The 17,361-nt window shown below is 39.9% G+C and overlaps 1 protein-coding gene across 2 annotated transcripts in view; it reads left to right on the top strand.

Annotated features, from left to right (window-relative positions):
• Window positions 1–16,385, top strand: part of PYROXD1 (pyridine nucleotide-disulphide oxidoreductase domain 1) — a 30,510-nt gene extending 14,125 nt beyond the window's left edge. For both annotated transcript variants that reach the window (XM_039518313.1, XM_039518319.1), the window contains exons 5-12: window positions 1,269–1,342; window positions 2,989–3,149; window positions 4,284–4,384; window positions 7,624–7,762; window positions 8,737–8,849; window positions 13,734–13,856; window positions 14,109–14,246; window positions 15,231–16,385. In XM_039518313.1, the coding sequence (XP_039374247.1) occupies window positions 1,269–1,342; window positions 2,989–3,149; window positions 4,284–4,384; window positions 7,624–7,762; window positions 8,737–8,849; window positions 13,734–13,856; window positions 14,109–14,246; window positions 15,231–15,479 (1,098 nt within the window). In that variant the 3' untranslated portion in view covers window positions 15,480–16,385. The remainder of the gene's footprint in view (window positions 1–1,268; window positions 1,343–2,988; window positions 3,150–4,283; window positions 4,385–7,623; window positions 7,763–8,736; window positions 8,850–13,733; window positions 13,857–14,108; window positions 14,247–15,230) is intronic.
• The last annotated feature ends 976 nt before the right edge of the window (window positions 16,386–17,361 follow it).

The following is a 17,361-nucleotide window of genomic DNA, read 5'->3' as shown; positions in this document are numbered from 1 at the left end:
GGGGTCAGCAACCTTTCAGAAGTGCTGTGCCCAGTCTTCATTTATTCGCTCTAATGTAAGGTTTCGCGTGCCAGTAATACATTTTAATGTTTTTAGAAGGTCTCTTTCTATAAGTCTATAATATATAACTAAACTATTGTTGTATGTAAAGTAAATATGGTTTTTAAAATGTTTAAGAAGCTTCATTTAAAATTTTAATTAAAATGCAGAGCCCTCCTCCCCCCGCCCCCGACCGGTGGCCAGGACCCAGGCAGTGAGAGTGCCACTGAAAATCAGCTTGTGTGCTTCCTTTGGCACACGTGCCACAGGTTGCCTACCGCTGCTCTAGGGACAGGATAGGAGAGGATAGTTGTTTCCATAGCCTCTCAGTTTTTTATTTCTCTGTTGTGACTAACCACAAGAGTGGTCAATTGTGTACGTTGATCCATATGGTATGGGATGGAGACTACCAGATCATTCTTTCATAAATTCTCGAACCATCACCAGATCGTCATGACTCTTGGTCACTGCTGATCTGGACTAGATTCAAATCAACAGTTCATAATTTAATGGCTTTCTGTGCCATGAGCTATTCAGTCCCAGTGGATGCAGATTTTTGTTTAAAATATAGTGTCCCAAGTGTTAATGATATGATAGAAAATACTGTCTGGTATTCTTTGTTTTCTGAATAGCAGCATCTCTTGCTCATAAGTTATGTAACTCAGGGACTTAATTTTCTTTTTCAAAATCTTTTCCAGGCAGACAAAACAGTCTGTGGCAAATCTAAGAACCTTACTGTTAAATCAATGTTATAAATGCAAAACAGTCTCCTTATCCTGGTCCATTTTCTCTTTTTACAAGATATTGAGTGAAATAAAATTGGATTCAAACAAACAGAACATGATTTCAATATTGGCTTTTAAATACATTATAAAATATGAGAAGAAACGTGCTTTAGTGGTTAGGATAAGGGAGAGACTCCTGGATTCTATTACAAACTCTGCCATTTAATCTCAACTAAATCACTTACCTTTCCTCTTCTCAGTTTATCTATCTATAAAAGCAATATAGTAGAGGCACACTGTGGCATCCTAACAGAGCTATAGAGTCTTAATTAACTTCAATAAAATGCCTTAACATAATTAGATGTGTATCATTCACAATCATTCATATAATAATTATTAAAATTATACATTTGAGAATTTGAGGAATATTAAATTATGTAAATTGGTCAAGTTTGAGTGACTAAAATACTGTAAGCTGTCCTTTTTTTTTTTTTTTAACTATAGGCCTTTCAGAATCATTTGGCTAAAGCTAAAAGAATAGCAGTTGTGGGAAATGGTGGCATTGCACTCGAATTAGTGTAAGTAAATTATTTTCTTAAAGTTATTGAGAAATGTGTGCAAATAAAGACTAGAACAACTGGGTTATCCAAGCATGTGTTATCTTAGGATTTTTTTAAAATGCTTTATAATAAAGTTCTAATTATTATTTGTTTATATTTAGTAAGGGCATTGATAAAAGGAAGTACTTTCACACAACATGTAATTGGACTGTGGAACTCATTATCACAGAAAATCATTGAGGCCAATAATTCAGCAAGATTCAAAAAGGGATTGGACATTTACATGGATAACATCCAGAGTTAAAGTAATGTAAAAATAATTGAAAGGGACGTTAAAGCTCGTGCTTTAGGGTTTAAGATATTCTCTGTTAGAGATTAGAATGAGACCTAATGTGGGAGTATGGAGCAGATCTGCCTACTGTGTGGTTCTTACACCTTCCTCTGAAGTCCTTTTAATACCAGGATTGATGTTGGAATGAGGATAATGTGCTGGAAGGACTCTTGCCCCTACTCTGAATTGAGGATAAAGTGGTGGGGGATGCTGCAGGGATTACCAAATTGGAGGGCCAAGGATAGTCTTGCTTATGGTTTTTCTCTCATCAGGCAAAGATTTTCTTTAGGTACTGTAGTGTACGTGACTGGGGGGTGGGGTGTGTGTGTGTGTGTGTGGGGGAGGGAATCTTGTCATGACGCCGTAGGGTCTTGGATCCATTAGTGACATTTTGTACTGTATATGTACATGTAGATTTGTCTCATAAAAAAGGGGGATAACATGTAATCTCCATAACCAGTACTAAAGGGCATGAAAATAGGATGCACACAACTTCTTCTTTCACCAGGGAGGCATTAACTTTGTGTCCAGGTTTAGGAATGAAAGCACCTGCCCTCCTTTTAATCTAGATCAGCGTTTCTCAAACTGGGGTCTGCGGACCCCAATCCAGGGGGTCCATGGGCCCTGCTGCTCAACTCTTCCCCCTCCATCCCTCCTAGGCAGGCTCCCTACCTGCCCTGGTTCGTTGCGGCTCCTGGAAGCGGCTGCCAGGTCCCTGTGGACCCTAGACACAGGGGCTGCCAGTGAGGCTCTATTCGCTGCCCCTGCCTGAGTGCCGGCTCTGCAGCTCCCATTGGCCAGGAACCGTGACCAATGGCAGCTGTGGGGGCAGCATCTGCAGGCGTGAGGGCAGTGCACAGAGCCTCACTGGCCGCGCATCAGCCTAGGGACCACAGGAACCTGGTGGCTGCTTCCTGGGTAAGCGCCACCGGGAGCCCACACCTCAACCCCCTGCCCCAGCCCAGAGTCCCCTCCTGTACCCAAACTCCCTCCCAGAGCCCCCAGCCCAGAGTCCCCTCCCACAATCCAAATCCCTCATCCCTGGCCCCATCCCAGAGCCCGTACCCCCAGCCAGAGCTCTCACCCCCTTCCCGTATACCAAGTCCCTGCCACAGCCTGGTGAAAGTGAGTGAGGGTGGGGGAGAGGAAGTGACAGAGGAAGAGGGGATGGAGCGAGCGGGGGGCAGGGTAGGGGGTCCCCAAATTTTTTAAAATCAAAATGGCAGGCCTCGGGTTGCTAAATTTTGAGACCCGCTGATCTAGATGACTCATAAACAAAGATTTCCTCTATGGCAACCCATAATTGTATCCATTGTTGAAATATGCTTTCCAGGTATGAAATTGAAGGATGTGAAGTGCTTTGGGCCATCAAAGACAAAGCCATTGGGAATACTTTCTTTGATGCGGGAGCAGCTGAATTCCTTATTCCAAAGCTAACAGCTGAGAAATTAGAGACTGCAATTGCATGTAAAAGAACCAAATATACGACAGAAGGTACTGGCAAACGGTAAAATACAATCCTTGCTTTAGTATATTAGCATATTAGTTGGCACTTGAATTTACACCAACATCCAAAATCATATGTAAACCTGAGATCAGCCGAATTAACAATGTTCAGAAAAGCTTCACTATTCAAAATAGCATTCCCTCTTTAAAAACACAAACATTAAAAAGATTTTAATTATCATACTTCTAAAATGTTTGTGTAATATTGCTCTCTAAAGATTATTTAATTTATACACTGGTATGTATGCATGTATCTCTGTCTCTATTTGATGATGTTGCATGTTATATAATTGCTCAAGTGCTGCAGCAAGTAATATTGGTAATTGGAAGCACTCTACCCTCTTAGTTCCTGTGCAGCCCTTGGAGGGGGGCCCCACAGGGCCTCACATGCTGCCCTTGCCATGCCTCCAGGTACCTCCCCCGAAGCTCCCATTGGCCGTGGTTCCCCGTTCCCAGCCAATGGGAGCTGCGGAGGGCGGTACCTGGAGGCAGGGCAATGCACGGGGCCCTCTGCCCCCCCACCCCAGGGACGTGGTGCCATCTGCTTCTGAGCGCGGTGTGGGGCCTGCAGCACCGTGGGGGGTGGGGGGAAGACAATCCTTCGGGCCTGATCCAAAGCCCCGGATCCAGCCTGGGGGTCGTAGTTTGCTCACCCCTGTGCTAGATGCTTTTTAAAATTCCCCCATCTGTTTTAATTTGGATGTTAATATTTTTTCTGTGTTACAATGAGGCCTGCAGTTCTCTATTCACATGAGTGGCCCCATTGATTCATGTGAGTAAGGGTGTGCTGGAACAACTTCTTTAATCTGTTGTATTGTTGCTGTGTGCTTTCACACCGTGGTTACTTTTTACTCCATCTCTAGTTGCATGTGAGTGGTGGCTAAGGGGTAAAAGGTGTTGTTAAGAAAATAAAATAATAAAATTACAATCCTGAAGTATGATGTGTTCTAGAAGTAGTGGAGTGTTTTGACTCCAGCACATGGTAATCCCCCCATCCCACCCCATTTCACACTACTCTCTTAGTTCAGAATCCTTTGGAGTTGTGAGGATTGTATAATAGTGCATAAGGTCTTTGTATCGTGCATATGTTGAGTCTGATATTCTCCACATCCTTGACTTCAGGAAGTGAGAAGGAAGAAGGAAGTGTGGCAGCAGCTGACAAACTTGGCACTGCCTTAGGCCCTGATTGGCATGAGGGCCTACATCTTAAAGGAACTAAAGAGGTAAGGCTGACATCATCCTAACTATATTTGTTTAGATGCTAGTTTGTGTGTGGGAATGCACTGGCAGTACAGTGCCACACAGTGTTTCTAGGAATAAGACCAGAATGCACATGAACTAATTCTCCTCGTACACCAAAATTTTCATTTGTAAATCCAGTAACTTCAGTAGAGTTATTTCTGACTTTCACTGATGTGAGGAGAATTGGATCTACTGCTGTGCTTTTGCTCCTTCATCTTCAGATACAAGCTCAGATGTTTTTTTCCACATTTCTATGGGATTGGGCCTGATTGTAGTTTTAATAAAGAGCAACAAAAGCTATTTGCATACTCTCTAACTTCAGCTGCTTAAATAAAGTTTAATCTCAGAAAGAGAGAATAATGAAACTCACCCAAAGGTACAGCACACAACAGTCACTTATCATTACAGATATTCATGTTTCCTTTTTAATGAAACAATATAAATACATTTTTAAAACCCTGGAAGTAGGGTTGTGTGGACCTTTTTTTGTTTGAAAAAAGTAAACAAAAATCAACTGAGTGGGCATTTCTATGTTTTTATCAGATTTTCATTTTTTGATCTTTTCGGTCACTCTGAAGTATTTATTTGAATATAACATATATTTGAAAGATTTTTATGTGAGAAATATTAGCCTCAAATTTCAATTTTCAATTAAATTTTTAACTATTCTAAAAAATTAGAAAGAAAGGAATGGGCATATCAAAGTTGTTGCGTGTCTCTCAAAATAATCATAGAATCATAGCACTGAAAGGGACCTCAAGAGATCTTCTAGTCTAGTCCCCTGCAGCAAGGTAGGGCTAAGTATTACCTAGACTATCCCTGAGAGGTGTTTGTCCAACTTGCTCTTAAAAATCTCCAATGATGGAGATTCCACAACCTCCCTAGGCAATTTATTCCAGTCTTTAACCGCCCTGACAGTTAGGAAGTTTTTCCTAATGTCCAACCTAAACTGCCCTTGCTGCAATTTAAGCTCATTGCTTCTTGTCCTGTCCTCAGAGGTTAATGAGAACAATTTTTCTCCTTCCTCCTTATAACAACTTTTTATGTACTTGACAACTGTTATCATGTCGTGTCCCCCCCCCCCCCCTTCGCCCCGGTCATCTTTTCTCCAGACTAAACAGACCCAGTTTCTTCAATCTTCCTTCATCGGTCATGTTTTCTAGACCTTTAGTCATTTTTGTTGCTCTTCTTTGGAGTTTCCCTAGTTTGTCCACATCTTTCCTGAAATGTGGTGCCCAGAACTGGACACAATATTCCAGTTGAGGCCTAATCAGTATGGAGAAGAGGGAAAGAATTACTTCTCGTGTCTTGCTTACCACACTCCTGCTAATACATACCATAATTATGTTTGCTATTTTTTCAGTAAGTGTTACACTTTTGACTCATATTTAGCTTGTGATCTACTATGATCCCCAGACTCCTTTCCACAGTCATCTCTAAGTCCTTCTTAGACAGTCATTTTCCATTTTGTATGCGTGCAACTGATTGTTCCTTCGTAAATGGAGACTTTGCATTTGTCTTTATTGAATTTCGTCCTATTTACTTCAGACCATTTCTCTAGTTTGTCCAGATCATTTTGAATTTTAAATCTATCCTCCAAAGGACTTGCAATCCCTTCCAGCTTGGTATAGTCCGGAAACTTCATAAATTTACTCTCTATGCCATTATCTAAATCACTGATGAAGATATTGAACAGAACAGGACTCAGAACTGATCCCTGTGGGACTCCATTTGATACCATCAGCTCAGGACTACTAACAAAGACTGTGAATGGCTTTCCAACCAGTTATGCAGAACCAGTTTCTCCTCCCTTGGTTTTCACACTTCAACTGCTAGAACAGGGCCTCATCCTCCCTGATTGATCTGACCTCGTTATCTCTAGCTTGCTTCTTGCTTGCTTATATATACCTGCCCCAGGAAATTTCCACCACTTGCATCCGAAGAAGTGGGTATTCACCCACGAAAGCTCATGCTGCAAAACGTCTGTTAGTCTATAAGATGCCACAGGATTCTTTGCTGCTTTTACAGAACCAGACTAACACGGCTACCCCTCTGATAAAAAAAACAAAACACCTCATCCATCTTCTTCCTGGTTAGATGGTCTGTAGTAGACCCCTACCATGACATCACCCTTGTTTTTTTTAACCCTTTTATCCTAACCCAGAAACTTTCAACAAGTCTGTCTCCTATTTCCATCTCAACCTCAGTCCAATGTATACACTTTGGATATACACCGCTACCTCGATATAACGCCACCCGATATAACATGAATTTGGATATAACGTGGTAAAGCAGTGCTCCGGGGGTGCGGGGCTGCGCACTCCGGTGGATCAAAGCAAGTTCAATATAACACGGTTTCACCTATAATGCATTAAGATTTTTTGGCTCCCAAGGACAGCGTTATATTGAGGTAGAGGTGTATAAGGCAACACTTCCTCCACTTTGATACCACTGTTGTCAACAAAATGTAGATGTGAGTTGTTGAAATTTGTACTGAGCACGAGGAAGATTATGATCAAAACATAGCATGCAGGGAAGGACTAAACTTACTAAAGTAATTGAAGGAAGTTTGAGACTTGACAGATTGGAGAGTGGTGATACTACTGGCGCAGTCTGTGGGCATTTGGTTTGCTGTAATCAATATCAAAGAATGAGAACTGCACAAAGATTGAATCATAAAATGATTCAGAAAAACTATGGCACCTCTGTATGACTAACATGACTGATTCCAAATGTGAGTCATAGACTGAGCTCAGAACTGGAATAAGTTGAAATGTGGCGGATGAAACATAAGAGAGAAGGAAGGAATTCAGCAAATCCAAATCTATGTATAGTATCATAAGAGAGAGTCACAGTTCATTTAATCAAAATGGTGAAAAATTGTGGAATTGAAATCCTGAAAGACAGGATAGTTGAATTCAGATTTATCAATTTTTTAAAAATCTGTACTCTTCTCTAGACAACTCAGTGTCAGTTGAGCATGTTTTTAGCCATTGCCATTAAGATTGTTTTGGTTAAAACTCTGTGACAAAGAAGGTGATGAGAAAGCAGGTAAGTACCGATACTGATGGGCGGTAACAAAAGGGACACAACTAATATGTCAGATTTCAACATTTGGGACATTCTTTTTCATCTTAATTTAGGAGAAAATTTTCTAGCATGTATGATAGTATTGTTATTGCTAATTGTATATCTTGTAACTATCAGTTTTCTTATTTAGTTTTCTCACAAAGTTCACATTGAAACACTGTGTGAAATAAAGAAAATATATCTTCAGCAAGAATTCAAGCAGCTGCAGAAGACCTCTTTGTCTTTTCCTAAAGACAATTCAGATAACCAGAATGCACACCCAGATGAAGGTAAGTATCACAGAAGAAACAATATGCAGATTCTAATTTGAAACCCTCCTTGAGGATGCAAGCACAGCAGAAGTACAATATATTTGTACTATTTGTTTCAAAGTAAATAAAATGGATGGGGAGAGATCATCTGTTTCTATAACCTAGCATAGCTCCATTAAGTCAATGAAGCTATGAAAACTTATACCCGCTGAGGATCTGACCGATGGGCAACAAACCAGAAAATAGATATTTTATATCAATATCCTCATTTAATATGAGGCACCCAAGTTCACCCATCTTAGTATTTAGACCTCTAGCATTTGTATACAAGCACTTATAACATTTTTCAATATTTAGTTGTCTGCCTTCATATGATGTAATTAAATGGGATTCTTTTCCATTTGACTGTTTCTCTTCAGTTCCTACCTGTACTTTATCAACTTCTATACTCTCCTTTTTACTAAGATATAGAGTATTCCCTTTAATAAATCCTCCCTAAGGGATGGCTCTGTTTGAACTGTGTGCTCCTCTACGCCTGTTGGTCTCTTAAAATGTAATAATCTTAAAATGTTAGTCCATTAATTCAGTAGAGCATTTTCTGGGTATTACATGTATAGATTTAATAATACTTAGCATTTATATAAGACTTTATATCTTCATAGTACTTTACAAACATAATATAATCCACAGAATACCCCAGTGAGGTGGGAGCAGTGGTGAGTAGTAGTATTCCTATTTTACAAATGGGGAAACTGAGGCAGAGTAAATCTAAAAAGGGGTTAATGTCAGAACGAGGATTTGATCTTTGGTGTCTAGGCTCCTAAGCCTATGATTAAAATAAGAAAAGTGGTGGGCAAATTGTGAGAATTATTTTTGCCTTGAATAATGAGGTAGGTTGTTCACAAGTAACTTATTCCTTGTGTATTTCATGTCTTATTAAAATAATAATGTGCATTGGTTGTGTTCTCAGGTTAGAATTTTCACTTTTTCAGAGCTGTGGCCTGTATATATGGAATTAACCAATGGGAAGATATATGGCTGTGATTTCATTGTCAGTGCAACTGGAGTTGTGCCAAATGTTAAGCCATTTCTTGATGGTAATAATGTAAGGGTCATTATTAAATATAAGTACTGACTTCTTTTTAAAATAAGAAAATATACTTTGGTAGCTATTTTATGTTACATTTCCTAAGATAAAATGTTGAAAGGTAAGGATTTTGCATGTTGTAAACAAATTTAAAATGAGGTAAATGCTATGAAATTGAGTACTCTAGAAATTCCTAACATATTAAAAAATGAATTTCTGTAGAGTTATGGGCTCTTACAATTGGACCAAATCAATATCAAAGCTGGAATTAAAATCTGAGAATTCCTAGCTCACAGTTACATGTTGACACCATGAGATCATGCTGCTTCCCATACTTATATCTATGTTAAGAGTGGTGATGTTTTTTTGTAGTTTAGGTCACTAAGCAAAACATACAGCTGGTATTACAAAAAACATCTTTGTTTCTTACCTAGTATTCAGTATTGAGGTATGAAATGTAAATTGTGAATGACTGTTACATGTTGACTCGCTTGTGAAGTCACTCATACTACTTTGTTACATCCCTATGGGATATCGATAAATAAAAAACAAACGAAAAAACCTTGCAAAGCTACACCATGTACTAAAAACAACCTTTTATGCTCCCTTGGGGTTCTGTGCTTTCTGTAACACCAAGGAATTGGTGTATACTGATGTGTTACAATGGAGTGCAATCTGGCTGACTTCCACTTCAGGTGATCTTAAGTTAAAATAAATTTAGAATCATAGAAGTACCAATGACTGTCTTACCAATGCTACATCTGGATTTTGGAGTTAGCTCACTTTAAAAGAAAAATATGTGCAGATCATTTGTAAAACACAGCACTGATCTCAATTTCAAACTGTGTTCCAATAGTCTTTATGTGAATATGAACAGCACATATTAACATGCTCTCTGTGGGGCTACAATTTAAAACCACTATGAAAATTAAGTTAACATTGACTATGCCCAGCCGCTTATTAAACAGATATTCAAACAGTGCACATTAAATCTGTAGTCTGTACTGATTGCCTGTTTTGGATTGAATTTGAGGTGTTGATTTTGACCTATAGGTATAAATTCCTAAATAATATGGAGCCTTTCTCTGTGAGAAACTGCCATTGGGTGATTTTGGGAAAAGGGACAAGATGTCTGTTGCTGATCAAGCGAAAGGAGGTGGCAGGGCAGTAGAGAGAGAAGAGCATGAGGAAGGCTGGAACAAGACTACAGAAGGCTTTTAAAAACATGGTCAACAATTTGAACTGGATTCTGAAATGAATGGGGAGCCACGGAAGTAGTTTGAGGGTGGGTGGTGTGATAGCACTTCTTTGGATGTGTGAAAGGGTGGGAAGCAGCATGTTGAACATGTTTGATCTTGGTGAAGCTGTAAAAAAGGAAGCTGCCATAGCTAATAGCATCACTTTTTGATATTGGGCCAGATTAAATTAATTTAGTTGGTAAATTTACAAAAGGGATTAATTTTGTACAAAATTTACAAAAGGGATTAATTTTGTACAAAATTTACAAAAGGGATTAATTTTGTACAAAATGGGATGCTACTGTAAATAAGCTAAATAAAATAAATGAGATTGCAGCAGAATAGTATTGCTGTATTCAGGAATGAAGGCTGACTTAAGGTACAGGATAGGAAAAGAATAATCAGCCTCTAAAAGAAGAAACCACACCGCATTTTTTAACTAATTTATTTTTGCAATTTTGAATGTCTTTTTATGTTTGAATACACTGAGTGGTATTGAGAAATTAAATTTAGCTCTTGAATATAATATGGAGAACTGTTTTATTAGCTCAGCCAAAGCTGTTTAACCAGGACATACATAGATAGTTAGAAAAGCTGCTTTAATGTGGCATGCCTCCGGGAACCTATTTTCTTCAATTAAAATGAATGAGTTTTCCGTTTTAACAAGACAGTTTTAATTATACAAGCTGCTTTGTGGTGATGGTTTCTTCTCCTGACAGTTATAAGTAGTCATATTAGAAGCATGGATAAAGGTCACAAATTTGGCTAATAACTAGGGCTGTCAATCGCAGTTAACTCACACGATTAACTCAAAATAATCGCGATTTAAAAAATTAATTGCGATTAATTGCACATATAACAATAGAATACCAATTAACATTTATTAAATATTTTTGGATGTTTTTCTACATTTTCAATATTGATTTCAATTACAACACAGAATACAGAGTGCACAGTACTCACTTTATATTATTTTTTATTACAAATATTTGCACTGTAAAAATGATAAAAGAAATAGTATCTTTCAATTCACCTCATACAAGTACTGAAGTGCAATCTCTTTATCCTGAAAGCGTAACTTACAAATGCAGATTTTTTCATTACATAACTGCATTCAAAAACAAAACAGTGTAAAACTTTAGCGCCTACAAGTCCAGTCAGTCCTACTTATTCTGCCAGTCGCTAAGAAAAACAAGTTTGTTTACATTGATGGGAGATAGTGCTGCCTGCTTCAATGGTGATGATGCTTGTTAAAAAAAACAATGCATCAATTAAATTTGTGACTGTACTCCTTGAGGGGGGAGAATTGTATGTCTCCTGCTCTGTTTTACCTACATTCTGCATATACACCTTTATCCCAATATATCGCGATCCGATATAACGCGGGTTCGCATATAGCATAGTAAAGGTCTGACATGCTGCTCTGAGCAGCGTGTTAAGGGTGCCAGACCAGGCCGGGGCTGAGGGGTTTGATAAGGGGCAGAGAGTCTTGGGGGCAGTCAGGGGCTCCCCCCTGCCCAGGGTCTGGGGGGCAGGAGCTGTGGGAGGGCACTTTTGGGGACCCCGCAGTCCCAGAGTGGTCCGGGGGATTAGCGGGGGGCCGGGAGCAGCCCGCTCTGCTTCCCTTGACCCGGCCCCAGCCGCGTCGCTCGGGGGAGGAGGCTTGGGGAAAGGGATCCCCCCCGCACTCACCAGCAGCAGTGGAAGCGGAGCAGCCCGGCCCCAGCCCGCTCCACTCCGCTAGCTGCAGTGCTCCGCTTTCCGCCGCAGGTGAGTATGGGGCGGGCGTCCTTTTCCCCAACCTCCCCGCACTCGCTGCAGCTGGGAGGTGGCAGAGTGGAGCGGGCTGGGGCTGCGTCGCTCCGCTTCCTGCTGCCGGTGAGTGCAGAGGGAGTCCTTTCCCCAGCCTCCCCACACTCACCGGCGGCGGGAAGCGGAGCAGCCCAGCCTCAGCCAGCTCCACTCCACCAGCTCCCACCCATGACGCTCTACTTCCCGTTGGGCATGTGAGTGCAGGACCTTTCCCCAGCCGCCCCCCAGCGACACGGCTGGGGCCGGGGCAAGGAAAGCGGAGCGGGCTGGGGATACGTTGCTCCGCTTCCCGCCTCAGGTGAATGTGGGGGTGGGGGCATCCTTTCCACAACCTCCCTGCACTCACCGACGGCGGGAAGCAGAGGGCCGCAGCTGGGAGCTGGCGGAGTGGAGCGGGCTGGGGCCGGGCTGCTCCACTTCCCATCGCTGCCGATGAGTGCCTGTCAGGGGGTGGGGGGTGAATAGGGGTCGGAGCAGTCAAGGGACAGGGGGGTTGGGTAGGGGGTGAGGTCCTGGGAGTGATTAGGGAGGGGAGTCTCTGGAGGGGGCGGTCAGGGAACAAGGAACGGAGGAGGCAAAGCAAGTTTGATATAACGCAGTCTCACCGATAACACGGTGAGATTTTTTTTGTCTCACAAGGACTGCATTATATTGGGGTAGAGGTGTATTTCATGTTATAGCAGTCTCAGATGATGACGCAGCATATATTCGTTTTAAGAACACTTTCACAGCAATTTTGACAAAATGCAAAGAGGGTACCAATGTGAGATTTCTAAAAATAGCTACAGCACTCGACCCGAGGTTTAAAAATCTGAAGTGCCTTCCAAATCTGAGAGGGACGAGGTGTGGAGCATGCTTTTAGAAGTCTTAAAAGAGCAACACTTGGATGTGGAAACTACAGAACCCAAACCGCCAAAAAAGAAAATCGGCCTTCTGCTGGTGACATCTGACTCAGATGATGAAAATGAACATGCCTCAGTCCGCACTGCTTTGGATCGTTATCAGGCAGAACCCATCATCAGCATGGAAGCATGTCCTCTGGAAATGGTGGTTGAAGCATGAAGGGACATATGAATCTTTAGCACATCTGGTACGTAAATATCTTGCAACGCCAGCTACAACAGTGAAATGTGAACGCCTGTTCTCACTTTCAGGTGACATTGTAAACAAGGAGCAGGTAGCATTATCTCCTTCAAATTGTACCCAACCTTGTTTGTCTGAGTAATTGGCTGACCAAGAAGTAGGACTGAGTGGACTTGTAGGCTCTAAAGTTTTACATTGTTTTATTTTTGAATGAAGTTTTTATTTACATAATTCTACATCTGTAAGTTCAACTTTCATGATAAAGAGATTGCATTACAGTACTTGTGTGAGGTGAATTGAAAAATATTTTTTTTATTTTTTACAGTGCAAATATTTGTAATAAAAAATAAATATGAAGTGAGCACTGTACACTTTATATTTTGTGTTGTAATTGAAATTAATATATTTGAAAATGTAGTAAACATCCAAAAATATTTAAAATATTATTCTATTGTTTAACAGCATGATTAATCTTTTTAATTGCTTGAGAGCCCTACTAATAACCTTAGCCTGCATTGCCCAGTGGTAGCCAGGGAACTGCCCTGTTGGATAAGAGACGTAAATGTGATTTTAAAATTGCACATGTTTTGGTTGAATGGAGTTGCTGAATATGGCAGAGACATGTGGCATGATGGACAGCTTTAAGACAAATACTGTGTAAAAGAGATTAGCACTTAACCAGGCTGAATTTAAAGCTCCTGGGGCATTCCAATTAAATGGCTTTTGCTAGGTTGTTTTTTCTTCAGCACTGATCCATACAAATATTTAGTTTTCTCTAGGTGAAGATGGCGGTCTGAAAGTGGATAAATATATGCACTCTTCAGTAGCAGATATCTATGCAGCAGGGGATATCTGCACTGCATCGTGGGAACCTAGTCCAGTGTGGCAACAGGTGAATAAATTTATATGCATTCTAATCCAAAGGCTAAATAGCACAGTATTTTTGTACATCTAATGTATGTACATACGAGGTTTATTCAAGCAGTATATCTCAATAGAGTGTGATGATTCTACCTGATATCAATGCACCTACAGTTTGTTTCTGAAGACCAAGTCACTCCTCATCTCTAGCCTAACTATATACGATATGTGAACTGATGTGTTCATTACACATAGCATGTCTCTTAACCTTGTATTTTTTTAGATGAGGCTTTGGACCCAAGCTAGACAGATGGGATGGTATGCAGCAAAGTGCATGGTAGCAGATTTTTTAGGGGAATCTATTGACATGGACTTCAGTTTTGAACTCTTTGCTCATGTTACAAAATTTTTCAATTATAAGGTAAGTAAACTAATTCTTACACGGTTAGTTTAAAAGCACTGATTAGTTGGTATTGGCATCTGTTGATTTGATCAAACCAACCATCATGCCACTCAAAGAAATGATTTCTTAGTTGGCTAATATTGACAAAGACACTGATTGTGTACTGTATATAATACTCTGTTAATGTTTCATTCATTGTTTTTTTAATTGATGCCAACCATGAAGGCTAAACACAAGAACTGAATAGAGGGCCTACAAACACAAGTCAGCTTATGTCAACGAACTTATCCTCCATCTTTGACACACATTCCTAGCTATATCCTTATGGTGCATTCTATGGTTATATTCACTGCAAACTCAGCATGGTGGCTGGTTCGTTAAATGCTTTGCATCTCAATGGACGATTACTCTTAAACCCAATGCTTGAAATTCGTCATGTTCCAATGACAACTTTTTAAAGTAAATTGTCACTATGACCTCTGTGCCAAAATGATGGTCTTTATGTTGTGTAAAAATATCCATGAAGATAAGATTTAGATCACCAAACTCGTTTAATCTAAGATCTAAAAGAGATGCAAATTCAGTTTTCCATGGGTGATTAAATATATCTTATTTTGCCATCTGGTTCATAAGCCCGTTTTGTAACATCTGTGAAATCATCCTACTATCAAATATACACAGTGCGTTCCCACTGTGGTCAAATGTCAAAGTGCTTTTTAAAGGTAAGTAATTTATTGCTGTTACGGAGAAGGAAATTAAATCACAGGGTGATAGCAGACTGGCCCAAGGTGATATAGTGATGTGGTGGCAGAGTGAGGAATAGAACCCAGGTCTCTGCTCTAGATCATGCTGTCTGTAAGCCAGCGAGAATTGTATGCACACATCTGAGAGTAAAATTTCACATTAACATCAACCCTTTTGAAGTTTACAGCATTTGCAGCAAAGAGAAGATTCTGAATCATGTTCCTCTTGTAATATCTTAATTTTTCTCCCTGTCTCTAGGTGGTGCTTTTGGGAAAGTACAATGCTCAGGGTTTGGATTTAGACCATGAACTAATGTTGAGGTGCACCAAAGGGCAAGAATATGTTAAAGTGGTGATGCAGAACGGACGAATGATGGGAGCTGTATTGATCGGTGAAACAGACTTAGAAGAAACCTTTGAAAACTTGATTTTAAATCAGATGGATCTTTCAGCATATGGGGAAGATCTTCTAAATCCAAATGTTGACATAGAGGATTATTTTGACTGAAACAAAAACACTGCTCTCCATGATTTTATTTAGAGTTTGGACTTTCCGTGCTGTGGTTTATATAACAATTTACAGAAATTAAGTAACCAGGTGTAATTACAATTCTGGAGTGAAGATACTGTGCTGGTGCTGCCAGGCACTAAGAGGCAGTTGGGAGATATGTGCTGAAATGGAGCAGCACAAAAAAAAGTAAAAAATTTTTTGGCATATCAGGGCAAAGTGTATATAAGTCTACTGTAAATCAGATTGAGAGTTTTTTTTAAAAACAGGAATTTTTCACATTTTAGTAATATAGTACTTGAAAACCTCCAACTGCTTCAACCTAATTGGAATTATATAGTGTTTGACAACTGGCTTTTCCTTCCTTGTCATTCTTAACCTAACAAATCCAGTGTGGTGGGAGTACTGCGCTGGCTTGTCCTAGAAGTGCCTGATAGCAACTTTGGGCAGGTAGAGCACAAAGGCATTTAAAGAAAGAGGTAGCAGTCACTGCATTTTCAGTGTCACCTGCAGGAAGACTTGCATTAACAGGATCTCCGGGAGGAGCCTTACTCTTGGTAACTGGCACATCATGTCAGTTTGGGCATTATACAGATTTTCATTGGCCCATTCCCAAAGGGGAAGTCCAGGCCACGCACTAAGTTCTTTGTGGCCCCTTGTGTCCAAATGTGTGTGCAGGTTTTTCCCAGGTAACTGACATGGGCATTTAAGAAAGACACTTTTAAAGTGGGCTTGTTTTTGTTAGACTTTTTTTCTCCCTCAGACTTATTTGCACTTTATTTCCAGGGAGGAGGTTGTGGAGGTTTTAAAGCCTAAAACTTGTACTGTAGCAATTGCCAATGGAATATTTAATTTTGAGCTGAAAAATTATTTCTGCCACTAAAATAAATGTACTGTAACAATCTAGCACATAGTATGTTGTATAACTTCCAAGTGGCATGTTATAAATGGTGATGTAAGGGTGCAAACCAACTCAAAGCTTAAGCACAGCTAGCTTTCAGTATCTGTTAACCCTAGAAAATAAGTGCTCAAAGTAGCCAAGAACTTTAAAGCCATTCCTAAATACTAAGCTACAGCAATGAGATTTTAATATAAAAAAGTATTAATTTCCAAAGCAATATTTTTCTTTTTTAAAATTAACAGTATGATGCACACCACTGAATCAGGATGGCCATTTTCATTGCAACTTCTTCTAGAAAATCCTTTTAGCCTAATTATGTAGTATTCATTGTCATTCATAAATAAGATGGAGTGAATTAATTCACTCCAAGGGAAGCTTTCATTTAGGTGGTGTTTAATCCTGTATGAAATTGTAAGCTTTAGTCTTAACAGACAAGAAATTACTACAAGAAACAATAAAGATGAATCAAAACAAAGTAGTTTTTAATGCAGTACAAAACTATTTTGGTATCTGTGGATATCTCTGGGGGAAAAAGTTGTCTTAAATGGAAAATTAGTTAGTTACATTTATTCCCAAAACTATACTAGGGCTCAGAGCCAAAAATATTGAAACAAGGAAGTTCAGCATTATTACAGATGCTCCATTACTGACACCTGCTGTTCAGAAAAAGGGGTGTGTGGGGGAAGCATGACTGTATGAGAGAAGGATGAAACTTAATCCAAGCGCCTCACAGAAAAGGTTATTTATCATGAAGCACTAACATACAAACGTCGGGGGTGACCACCCTCCGTGGCCCCAGCCCCAGCCAAATCAGCAGAAGATAAATGTAGTTTTAACCAACTTGAAAAGCTGTTAGATAAATACAGCATGTAAGAGTTTTAGTTCGCTCAAGTTTTCAACCTTATAGGTGCCTAAATATAGCTTTATTGTAGGTACCTATTTGAAAATCTTGACAAATGCATATTTATGTAGGTGATTTGC

Source organism: Mauremys reevesii, linkage group 1, assembly GCF_016161935.1.
Source record: "Mauremys reevesii isolate NIE-2019 linkage group 1, ASM1616193v1, whole genome shotgun sequence".
NCBI lineage: Eukaryota > Metazoa > Chordata > Testudines > Geoemydidae > Mauremys > Mauremys reevesii.
The sequence above is the reverse complement of the archived record's forward strand: the minus strand, read 5'-3'. Positions and strand labels throughout refer to the sequence as shown.